Source organism: Ctenopharyngodon idella, chromosome 1 (assembly GCF_019924925.1).
Source record: "Ctenopharyngodon idella isolate HZGC_01 chromosome 1, HZGC01, whole genome shotgun sequence".
Taxonomy (NCBI): domain Eukaryota; kingdom Metazoa; phylum Chordata; class Actinopteri; order Cypriniformes; family Xenocyprididae; genus Ctenopharyngodon; species Ctenopharyngodon idella.
This window is the reverse complement of record NC_067220.1, coordinates 41,905,318-41,918,178: the sequence shown is the minus strand read 5'-3', so window position 1 is coordinate 41,918,178 and position 12,861 is coordinate 41,905,318. Positions and strand designations below refer to the sequence as shown.

Here is a 12,861-nt window from a genome sequence, read left to right as displayed (position 1 = left end):
AGAGTCCTCCCACAATACACACACACACACACTGCAGGTCCTGAGGGACAGCATTGTGTGTGTGTGTGTAGAGACACATCTGCGTCAACACACACATACACATTCAGACAGTGAAACTCATGAAAATAAGCCCAGCCCATATTTCAACCTAAAATCAACAGAAAATCTGACTATATATTATATATTTTACATAATATTTTGCATAAAGAAGGAATCCTGTTTTAGGACTATTCAGATTTTTTGCATTGCACAAATATAATATTTTTATATATAATATAAACCAATAATCGGTATCGGCCGATTAAAAGCAAATTTTCACACTATCCGTCACTAGTTTAAAAACAGCCGATAGTCAGGGCCAATATGTCCTGTCAATCAAAAGAGGGCAGGAAAATGCAATATAAATAGTAATTATATGAATTAATAACATTCAGAAAGTTAAGAAATATTAATTTAATCTTTAGAAATTAGTTAATGTTTGTTAATAATAATTTGAGTAACGTGTTTGTTTATAACTGATAGAAATTACTCTGAAACTAGTTTTTATTTGCATTTCTTTCAAAATATAAAGATAAAAATATAATGATTAATGATTAATTATAATGAAATTATCATCAATTTAAAAGAAGGTATAAAAGACAGAAACTATCATTATCGGCAGATATCACTAAATAATCAGCTATCGTTATCGGTGGAGAAATTTAGTATTGGTGCATCTCTAATATTATACAACATTATTAGAATATTTTAGATATATCCATATATATATATGGACATTTCTTAACCAGTTTTTCATTAATTTACTGGATTACTCATAATTATATATTATTTTTGTTTTTGCATAATAATTGTTTAATTGTCAAAATAATGTCATAAAACATAATGGCCTTAAAATGAGCGTTAGTTTTCTTTGTAAAAAAATTAAATAATAATTCAAATAATATTAAAACATTTTTTTCTTATGATTGTAGGGTGAAATATGGCCCGGTTTCATGAGATTCACCCACACATATATAGATGTGTAAATGTGTGACTTGTGTGAACGTCCATGGACACAAATACACACATATTAGCTTGAATGTTCCAGAGGTAGCAGAAGAGTGTAAGTGTGTGTGTGTGTGTGTGTGTGTGTGTGTGTGTGTTGGTATCAGCTCTTATCTGGCCATGATCTGACGGCTGTTTGATGGACTTGTATTCAGCAAATGTGTTTTCAGCGAATCTCTCTTTCTGTCTGTGTGTGTGTGTGTGTGTGTGTGTGTGCGGGGATCAGGGGCGTGAGGTGCCTTTGATGGTGTGATATACGCGTGTGTGTGTGTGTTTGTGTGTGAGGGCGGCTGCCAGGGTCAGCTCTGTCCTGGGAAAGTTGAGCTCTCCATTTACATCAGCACATGTTGAGGCCTTCTGGTGGCTGCAGGAGCGCACGGGTGGACAGATGGCAGCAGATTCACTGCGAACTCAACCCAGAAAGAGAGAGAGAGAGGTGAGGAGGAGCTGGAAGATAAATGGAGGAGAGGGAGAGACAGGGATGAGCTTGCTGTTTTTCATCATAATCACTGAACGTGTTGCGATTGAGAAGAAGATATAAAGTCAAAACAGCAAGGTGTTGTTTAATAGCTAAATTAGTATCAGTATTTGTTCTGAGTGAAGATGCAGAACTAGCAAGGACAAACTTATACCCATGACACTGGTTTTGATAGCGCCACTAACAATGTTTACACTTTTTCAGAGAATTAACCAATCTTTTACTTATTTATTCAAAACAGACCAGTCTTGGTTGCCCATAGCAATGATTTGTCACATGTCAGCACATCCTTGACCTTTCACATCGTTTATCACTTGACCTCATATTTTATTCAGGAGATATTTGTAATTTTGACTTTGTACTCTATCTATCTATCTCTCTCTCTCTCTCTCTCTCTCTCTCTATATATATATATCTTCTAGTTTTTGGCATGTTTTTAGTGTATTAGTATTATAACTCGAAAAAGATGTTGATTTTTGAGGAGAAAATACCTTTCTATTGTTTCCTCCAACTTCTCTGTTCTCTCCTCCATCGCTGGGAGGAGATGTGAGGGTCAGTGAAACGCAACACTGAGCGCATGTGTCGAGTATTAATCCTCTTACTGCAGCAGATGCTCGTCTGTCAATCAACCTGACGCGGGTGCGCGCGCTCGAACTTGACTTGAGAGCGCGAGAGAAAGAACACAGCAGGTGCGCGAGGGATTCCGCGCTATCATTTAACGATGCAGGAATGGTAAATAAAGCAGCTTTTTTACACAATCAGTGTGTTGACAGCGGCCATAGGCTTGTTTTGCACCACTAAAGTTGCATTTGTTTACCGGAAAACGCAATGCCGTCGCAGGATGAGGCTGCGCCGGTAAATGAAGACGATCACCCGCCTCCGGTTCCACCGCGAGCGACTCTTCCGCGAGACTCCCCGGCGTCCGTGGCCGTATCTGAGCGCAGGGTCAAGTGTGTGCTGGTCGGGGATGGAGCGGTGGGTAAAACGAGTCTGATCGTCAGCTACACCACGAACGGATATCCGACAGAACACATTCCCACCGCCTTTGACAACTTCACAGGTAAACTCACTTCAAGTATCCATACTGCTTCTGTAAGTGTGCACTCAAGTACGCGCCCGATCACTTCAAATTGCTTCATATTACAGTGATATAAGTAAACATATAGAATAAGACCTAGCATGGACTTTTTGACATCTTATACGCGATATTTCCCCCTTGCAGTAACTCATTAATACATTTAGCTCAGGTTTATTGTTTATTATTTATTAATGAATACAAATTGATTAAAATGTAAGTGTTTCACTATCTTAGCAAGAGTTGTGGTGGATGGAAGACCAGTTCAACTTCAACTGTGTGACATGGCAGGACAGGTGAGATATCTATCTATCTATCGTTCTATCTATCGTTCTATCGTTCTATCTATCGTTCTATCGTCTATCTATCATTCTATCATCTATCTATCATTCTATCGTTTATCTATCGTTATGTCATTCTGTCGTTCCATCCATCCATCCATCCATCCATCGTTTTATGATTCTATCTATCTATCGTTGTGTCTATCTTTCTATCGGTCCATCCATCGTTTTATGATTCTATCTATCTATCGTTCTATCGTTCTATCGTTCTATCATTTATCTATCTATCATTCTATTGTTTTATCTATCATTCTATTGTTCTATCTATCGTTCTATCATTCTATCTATTGTTCTATCGTTCTATCTATCGTTCTGTCATTCTATTGTTCTATCCATTCATCCATCCATCGTTTTATGATTCTATCTATCGTTGTGTCTATCGTTCTATCGTTCCATCCTTCCATCCATCCATCCATCGTTTTATGATTCTATCTATCTATCCTTCTGTCTATCGTTCCATCCATCCATCCATCCATCCATCCATCGTTTTATGATTCTATCTATCTTTCGTTGTGTCTATCGTTCTATCGTTCCATCCATCCATCCATCGTTTTATGATTCTATCTATCTATCTATCTATCTATCTATCTATCTATCTATCTATCTATCCTTCTGTCTATCGTTCTATCGTTCCATCCATCCATCCATCCATCCATCGTTTTATGATTCTATCTTTCGTTGTGTCTATCGTTCTATCGTTCCATCCATCCATCCATCCATCTATCATTTATGATTCTATCTATCTTTCGTTGTGTCTATCGTTCTATCGTTCCATCCATCCATCCATCCATCGTTTTATGATTCTATCTATCTATCTATCCTTCTGTCTATCGTTCCATCCATCCATCCATCCATCCATCCATCGTTTTATGATTCTATCTTTCGTTGTGTCTATCGTTCTATCGTTCCATCCATCCATCCATCGTTTTATGATTCTATCTATCTATCCTTCTGTCTATCATTCCATCTATCTATCTATCTATCTATCTATCTATCTATCTATCTATCTATCTATCTATCTATCTATCTATCCTTCTGTCTATCATTCCATCTATCCATCTATCTATCTATCTATCTATCTATCTATCTATCTATCTATCTATCAGTTTGTCTTGATGGACGGTTTGTCTTTCTCTCTCTGTGCTGTGAATGGCAGAGATGGGGGGCGGCGGATCAGCGTCTAAATGTAAGCAACAGGATGTGACCAATGAGCGCCACCTAGTGTTAGACTTAGATCCGTGGATTCTCCTAGGATTAAGTCCTGTAGATTTCCTGTTTGACTGTCACATAGATCGACTCTGTGATGTGTTCAGCACACAGTAATAGAACTGGCTGATGAAATGTCCCTGCTGTAATTTATTATTTGGCATATTTACTGGCACATCTTCTGTTATAAATACGAAAGCATTTGCAACTTAGGTTATACTTAAATATGGAAAAAAACTATATAAAAGTGGCTTTGCAATGTTTGAATGATCAATTTATTGCTCACACTGGTTCTCTTCAACAGGACGAGTTTGACCGCCTTCGTCCTCTCTGTTACCGTGACGCTGACGTCTTCCTGCTCTGCTTCAGCGTGGTCCTTCCATCCTCCTTCAGGAGCGTGACGGACCGCTGGGCCCCTGAGGTTCAGCGCCTCTGTCCGGGCGTTCCCATCATCCTCGTGGGCACCCAGTGCGACTTGCGGGAGGATGTCCAGGTGCTGATCCGACTCGCAGACGGCCAGGAGAAACCGGTGAGCAGCGACGAGGCCCACCTGTGCGCCCGGAGCATCGGTGCCGTGACGTTTGCAGAATGCTCTGCTCTGACACAGAAGAACCTGAAGGAAGTGTTCGACGGCGCCATCTTGGCGAGTATGAGGCATGCGGAGCAGGCGGCATGGCCGAGGATTCAGACGCTGAGAGAAAAAACTCCAGATAAAATCAAACAGCTCTCAGAAACATGGTGGAGGAAACTGAGCTGTGTTCAGAGCTTTGACCTTCAGTGATGCGGAAGTTACGTTACACTGGTGGGTTTGAGTTGCCTTTCTTGCTGAAGTCAGATGCTTACAATTTAAAATGCATCCTTAAAGTCAAGATGAAATCGGACTCACAAACCCATTTTACTGTGATGTATTTCCAAATTAAACAGGATATTCAATGAGAAACAATGTAGGACAGGATTAGTTCACTTCAGAATGAAAATTTCCTGATAATTTACTCACCCCCATGTCATCCAAAATGTTTATGTCTGTCTTTGTTCAGTCGAAAAGAAATTAAGGTTTTTGAGGAAAACATTCCAGGATTTTTCTCCTTATAGTGGACTTCAACAGTTACCAACGGGTTGAAGGTCCAAATGTCAGTTTCAGTGCAGCTTCAAAGGACTCTACACGATCCCAGACGAGGAATAAGGGTCTTGTCTAGAGAAACAATCGGCCATTTTCTAAATAAAATAAAAATGTACTTTTTAACCACAAATGCTCGTCTTGTACTGCTCTGCGATGCGCCACGCATTACATAATCACGTTGGAAAGGTCACGCGTGACGTAGGCGGAAGTACTGCTGTAAGGCAAAAAACTCCATCTCATTTTCTCCTCCAACTTCAAAATCGTCCGACATCGTTGTTTTACCTTTTTTTGTAAAGGGCGATTGACTTAGTCTTTGCACATTCACTCTGTAAACACATTAGATCGGTACTTCTGCCTACGTCATTCAATTGTTTCGCTAGATAAGACCCTTATTATTCATTTGGGATCGTGTGGAGCGCTTTGAAGCTGCACTGAAACTGACATTTGGACCCATTGATCCCCAGTGAAGTCCACTATATGGAGAAAAATCCTGGAATGTTTTCCTCAAAAACCTTCATTTCTTTTCAACTGAAGAAAGAAAGACATTAACATTTTGGATGACATGGAGGTGAGTAAATTATCAGGAAATTTTCATTCTGAAGTGAGCTAATCCTTTAAAGGGATAGTTCACCCAAAAATGAAAATTGTCATAATTTACTCGCCCTCAAGTTGATGGACCCCATTGACTTCCATAGTATGGGAAAAAAATACTATGGAAGTCATTGGGGACCATCAACTGTTATTCTTAAAAATATCTTCTTTTGTGTTCAGCTGATGAAAGAAACTCGTACAGGTTTGGAACAACTTTAGGGTGAGTAAATGAAGACAATTTTCAGTTTTGGGTGAACTATCCCTTTAAGAAAGTAAATAGGGTCAGTTTTGATTTCATGATTTAAGGACATTTATTTTATACATCAACAAAGTGATCATTTCTGTTCAAAGGTTATGTAAAAACGTTGTTTTTTTAAGTAATTTTGCAGATTTCAAAGATGAAAAATAAAGACATAAGAGAAATTTATAAATTATTGCATACAGATTATTGTATTTTTCTTTACAGATAAATGTTGTAAATGCCCTTGTGGTTACCAAGAACTGGATAGCATTTGTAGACATATGTGTAATTAAATTCTGTATTATTATTATTAGAGAATAGTAAAAATTAAAGGAGATCATTATATATATATATATATATATATATATATATATATATATATATATAACACTTTCAATTAGGTTAGTTTGTTAACATTAGTTAATGTATTCACTGACATGAACTAGCAATGAGCTAACTTTTGTTAATGTAAGTTAATAAAAAAAAAATTTCATGTTAGTTCACACTGCATTAACTCATTTTAACAGGTGCTTTATTTGATCTTAAAAATGTGTTAGTAAATGTTGAGATCAAGATTAATAAATGCTGTAGAAGTATTGTTCATTGTTAGCCCGGTTAACTAATGTTAACAAATAAAACCTTATTGTAAAGTGTTACCATATAAATACAGTGTCACCTGTTATGTGTTGTATACCTGTGACCCAGTAGTGTTTGTGTCTTTTGGCCCAGTTCCCTGCATTCATAGCAGTGGATTATCTGATCCTGTGAACAGACTGAAGATCAGGACTGAAGGAGGGGATTTGATGTCTGAGTTACACCTGCTGTACTCCTGTGTAGTATCTGATGTTTTGTTTACAACTTCATTTCTACTGTTTACTTCATTTTGTACTCAAGATAAGTGTAATATTAGACAGTGTTTTAAAAGATTTGGAAATGCATGTGTGTTTTTGAACTACAGAAATGAAAGAGTTAACATGCTTTCGTTTTGTACAGTTAAATTAGACTAGAAGTAGATTTGCGTCAATGAAAATGAACTTCGCCCGTTCAGATGGCCCTAAAGCCTTTAATCAGATCTGATTCTTTTACATCATTGTGTTACGCTTTTCCCTCTGCAATCTAGGACTCTCACAGCAGACGTAATTATCGCCATCACAGAATAACAATTACCTGCACAATGACACTTACTGCAGGCTTCAGGCTCTGAGTGGATCTGAATGGAGTCAATCTGACAACTGAAATAACACAAAACCCTCTCAGCAGCAGCAGCAGCGTTTACAGCCTCTAATCTCTGACTCACAGGTGTCGGCTGATGCTTGTGCGGTAATGAGATTCATATGTGGACATATACTCAATTTAATGTTTTAAGCTACACAAGTTTAGTGATAACCAGATATTGAGCAAATTTAACACTCACATGCTATCAGAAATTTTCTTCTTCCCGCTTCTGAAGTTGTGATCACAAGCTCATCGCGTTAAAGTGCTTTGTTGTCAGAAAACAGGAATCATGGAGGACACCATTTATTTGGAACATCTTATTAATACCAAATTTATATTTAGCATCCCATTCATTGACAACCATATAAACATTTACCATGCTAGATTCTGGAAATTCTGGAGCTTCAGTCAAATACAGGCTATTTTCGCTGTGTATAAAACATACAATATGCTTCAAATGATTATTCTTAAACTAATAAAAACTAATTAGGACCCGTCACCGCAGCACTCATTCTCCCCTCCGCCATGTTTAAAGTTATCGCCCAACTCGTGAACTTGGGTATCAAAATTATCCTCGAGTTTCCCAGTAGTAATTATGACTTAAGAGGGCGTTCATGTCCAATTTTTTAACTAGGAAACTCGTATTTATGATAATTCCGATAGCACATGAAAGCAGCACAAAAGCTCAGTGAAAAATAATTTTTGATAGCCTGCTAATATGAATTTCATTGTCTATGGAAGTTACATATATTTTACATTTTCATGCATTTGGCAGATGCTTTTATTTAAAGGGTTAGTTCATCCAAAAATGAAATTTCTTTCATTAATTACTCACCCTCATGTCGTTCCACAACCGCAAGACATTCGTTCATCTTCAGAACTGTTGTATTTATTTTAAATAATTATAAAAAAGTTTTAAAATGAGGACATTCTATTTTGTGTTCTTTTTATAAGAACATTTTCAGCTTTACATAATGATTTATTAGGTATCATTACCAAGCTGCTCAGTGTATGTATATATATTAGTGCTGTCAAATAGATTAATCACAACTAACATAAAAGTTTGTAAATATATATATATATATATATATACACACACACACATATATATTTATATATAATATATATATATATATATATATACACACACACACACATATATATATAAACTTTTATGTTAGATTTGACAGCACTAATATAAATTCATTCAGTTCATTTGCTGCAGATCGGCTCCTGTGCTGCAGTTGATCCTGTAATGGGTTGAGACAGAAGCCACCTGTGGGAATTAGGCGGGCAGATGGCGACTGGTTTTTCCCTCTCAGGATCTCTTGACCTCAACCTCCACCTGCTGCAGAAATCATGCAGGAATAACATCAGCACAACAGGCCTTGAGAGCTGCTGAAATCCACCCCAGTAGATGAGGGAAACGTTATCAGTGTGACACTGAAAAGTAGTCTGAGTGTTTCTGATTATTCATTAAATTTAGCTGGTGGTGATGTTGCTTTTTTTTTTTTTTCCCCAAAAGCCATAACTGGGAACAATGTTTTCTTCTTAACATATTTAATACACTGTTATTGTCAGAAGTGTTGAATCTAAGGCTTTAATTGTCTCTGTAAATGTGCTGGAGCTGTTCTGGTTTCATGTGCTCCTGAAGCAGATCTGAGTATGTGTGGAGCTCCACCTGTAGAGGACGCTGTTGAGTTACATCCTGAAAATCATGTAATGCCAAGAGGTCAAAGTCATCCAGCCTGAAGCATCTTCTGTGTGGCGCTGCTGGAATGACATTGATGGTTTCAGCGCATGTGGTCATTCATAGAGACACACTTAAGGTCTGAATTATTTAATGAAATCAATATAAATGTCTGTAGCCTGTCTGCATGATATTTTGCAGGTCTTTTCACTTCATTTTTCTTTATCAGATTTGCTCAGTGTCTTTAAATGAGCTGTTTTATTAGTGGATGACTTTAGTTCTCATCATGATTTCTGTCCGGTCAAGAAAGTTCTGCAGCTCATATGATGTCATATGTCACGTGACAGCTGTGACTGACGTCTGCTGATGAGCTGCCGACAGGTGCAGCAGCACTAATACACGCGGCTCCATTGAGACGGGACGGGTGAAGGCTGCAGTGGTTCAGATCTGGACAGACAGAGGAGGACACATGTTCATCACATGTGGAATAATCCTACAGGGCACACTGACAGACAGGGTTAAATTGGGCCGGGGCTGTCCAGGGCTGAGCCCCAGCACATAAGCTTACGCTGGTAACTCATCAGTGGACTTTCATCATACGTTTTCAACATAGGCTATATATATATATTTTATTTTAATTGTTTTTATTTTTTTTTACACCTTTCTCATTCTTACTAATTCAAGCAATGATTCAAAGTGCATAAACAGCGTGCAAGTGAATTACATGTGAATAATTAATGTGAGCGCAGTGGCAAAGCTCGCACATACAATATAAACCTGCAGAAATAACAAATCCCAAACTTGAGCGCAAATATGATTGTGCACACAAATCAGCACATTGCAAAGAGAAATAACAAAACTGCAAGTCCTGACAGGTTGCCACAATGTATTTTTGTTTTGAACAAAAAATATTCTTGTTGCTTCATAAAATCAAGTTTGAACAACTGTAGTCATACGGACTATTGTAACAATGTCTTTATTACCTTTCTTGGCCTTGAAATTCGTTATGACATTGCTATGTATAGAGAGGTCAGAAAGAGCTCAGATTTCATCAAAAATATCTTATTTTTTGTTCTGAAGATGAACAAAGGTCTTACAGGTGTGGAACGACATGAGGGTGAGTAATTAATGACTGAAATTTCATTTTTGGGTAAACTAACCATTTAATAAAGTGCAGAAAATGCTAAAACAATTGCACCACAAATTAGTGTGTTTATTAGTACGTTAATAAATTAAAATAATTTGAAAATTATGCCAGTTTACAACATCCAGCAGTACCACAGCTACACAATAACTGTAGACTGCTGACACCGCCGCGTCCGCTCTTACGTTAAAAATATAGCTATAAGATAATAATAATAATAATGAAATGAATAATTTACGTGGGTATAGTCTTTGTATGTCTTTGATTGAAGTTTTAATCAGGTCTCCTCTGTTGGAGTAGAATTGGCTACGTGGCGCTGTCGCAAAAAAACTCCTAGAACCACAGTCCTGAAACTGCAGTCTCCGGTATTGCAGGAATATAATATTGCAATAAAGCAGATACACAAGAATAAAATATATGAAATAAGAACAAAAATACAATTTACTATAGTAGGCGAGAGCCGTGATGGTTGTAACACTTTTTGTTTGAACATCAGTAACTCAGAGGTTGTTTGTCAAGCTTTCGATTAAATTTCATATTTGTAATCACCAATGAAATCTGACAACAACTGTCTCATAAATTTTTTTCTAAACGCTCGAATCATGACAAAAAAACTATTTTTTAGGCTGGATCAAGCTAATACGCATGAGCAGACCTAAATGCGCGTCTCTTGTGCCTCATTTCGGAGGCGAGCGTCTGACTGTTTCTATAGAAACCGGAGCTTCTAACGGGCGCTGCAGTGACGCGATGACTTTACCTGTCAGCGATTGGCTCTCATTTAGAAGGCGGGACTTATTCCGCCATACTGCGCGTTGCACCTTCTCCCATTCAAAACAACGGCACGTCTTGTGTTATTATATAGTCTTTGTTTATACGGGGAAAAAAACAACAACAAAACTCGTGACTTTGCCTCAACAGAGGATGTGTTCGATAACTGGACTCATTAGAAGCATCATAGGGGTTGGTTGTAACATTTTTAATAAACTATCCTCACCCCAAACAGCCATAATAACAAATAAATCCAAATACCTTACATATGTGCATCCAAGTCATCCACCGATGAAGAAAGAGGCGCGAACTTGCTTAACGGCTTGCGGAGTGACGTAGCAGCAATGTGATTGGATGATAGTTAACACATGTTGTGTTGGACACAGAGTTGTTTCTCTCTCACTCTTTCTTTTTACCCATGATCAACTTAAAATTACACAAAATGTGTTAGAATAGCACATTTTATTACACATTGATTATTATTGTTAACACATGATTAATTAACACATCCTTTTTGAGAGTGTAATTGTTTTAGTATGTAGGCTTTGAAGTTAGCATAAATACAAAGCATCAAATTAAGACTTAAGGTCATGTAAGTTAAATAACTGTATCTACAATTCAATGATTGCTATAGGCAAAAAAAAAAAAAATCTTGATCTGAAAATCAGTTTATTTGGTCATAAAATCTACACATTTGCTCACAGTCACATGCAATTTCTCATGTGAGCTCAAAAAGTTGGAAGTGTATGATATTGATGAGATTACCACAGCTCTTTTCTGACCTGTCAAACTTGTTACATATAACCCTGCACTGTAAAGAATCGCTGTAAAAAACGGCCAAATTTCGACAGTAACATGCTGTTTTCCATTAAAACAGTAATATACCGTAGAAAACAACGCATTCTAGGTAATATGTGACATTTTCGAGAAAGTAGCCTACAGGAATATACCGTGAATTAACAGCGTGTTCCTAATCACACCCTATATCCTCATTCCCTATTCCCTACATTAGTTCACTAATATAGTCCATTTGACAGAGTGAATGAAAACACGTGTGTGAATTCAGACACTGATGAACACCTGCTGTTAAGAAACTACTGTTAATCTACTGAAAGAGTCACACAGACATCAAGAATTGGCGTATGAATCACAACAATGGTGACAATCAAAAGCTTCATGCCGCAATGCATGCTGGGTACCAGCATAGTACTAAAATCATCCATGACTCCCAGCATGCATTGCGGCACGAATAAATTATACAGCTGAATTGCCTGGTTATTTTCTTTAATTCTTACTGTTTGCCTTTATTTTTTGCTGTTGTTTTTGTGTTGACTTTTAGTAGTGCGTTTTATGATGTTCAGAGTTGATCTGTTTATCTTTTTTTTTTTTTGATTGTCACCGTTGTTGGGATTCATATGATGATTCTTGATGTCTGTGTGAATGCGAGTGATGCCATAGATCAAACTTTTTTTTTTTTTTGAAAATGATAAGTTTAAAAATCCTTGACTGATTGTTAAGGACTGCTTCATCCTTTGCTGTAGTGTTACAGTATAATATAAAAATAAATGTATTGAAAAACAAAAAAACCTGAAAAGCAACATTTCTGATAATGGATTAGACACTGGATAAGTTAAGTGAATTAAGTGTTACATAATGATCATGTTATAATCAAAACATAACCAACAACACACCATTATATTTTCTCTTAGTTTCTTCATGTCATAACAAAAAAAAACCTTGTTTTACACTCTTCGACCACCAGGTGGTATTGAAGCCAAATGAAACGAAATGAATCTTTTTGTGAACTACTTGGCTGAAAAGCTTCAGTGCATCGCCTCGCCATCACTAGTGTCAAGAGCACAACTAAAGCGAGCACTGACCTCTATCATGGTAACGTCAAACGAAACAAAACAACATCTGAAGCTCTGTTAGTTCTCAATAAGAACTT

General features: G+C 37.2%; 1 protein-coding gene across 2 annotated transcripts; it reads left to right on the top strand.

Moving 5' to 3' along the window:
* Nucleotides 1-1,996: 1,996 nt before the first annotated feature.
* si:ch211-133l11.10 (rho-related GTP-binding protein RhoU) lies at nt 1,997-5,117 on the top strand. 2 transcript variants are annotated; one of them, XM_051909497.1, is made up of 4 exons: nt 1,997-2,254; nt 2,363-2,582; nt 2,835-2,893; nt 4,449-5,117. In XM_051909497.1, exons 1-4 carry the CDS (start codon nt 2,252-2,254, stop codon nt 4,923-4,925), a joined length of 759 nt encoding a protein of 252 aa, XP_051765457.1. In that variant the 5' UTR covers nt 1,997-2,251; the 3' UTR covers nt 4,926-5,117. The 2 variants fall into 2 exon arrangements, with proteins under 2 accessions (XP_051765457.1, XP_051765445.1); XM_051909485.1 differs by having other exon boundaries at nt 1,997-2,582.
* The last annotated feature ends 7,744 nt before the right edge of the window (nt 5,118-12,861 follow it).

Coding starts and splice junctions, on each gene's coding strand:
- si:ch211-133l11.10 (XM_051909485.1), top strand. CDS start 2,351: ATGCCGTCGCAGGATGAGGCTGCGCCGGTAAATGAAGACGATCACCCG. Junction 2,583..2,834: donor CGCCTTTGACAACTTCACAG/GTAAACTCACTT, acceptor TCACTATCTTAG/CAAGAGTTGTGGTGGATGGA. Junction 2,894..4,448: donor TGTGTGACATGGCAGGACAG/GTGAGATATCTA, acceptor TCTCTTCAACAG/GACGAGTTTGACCGCCTTCG.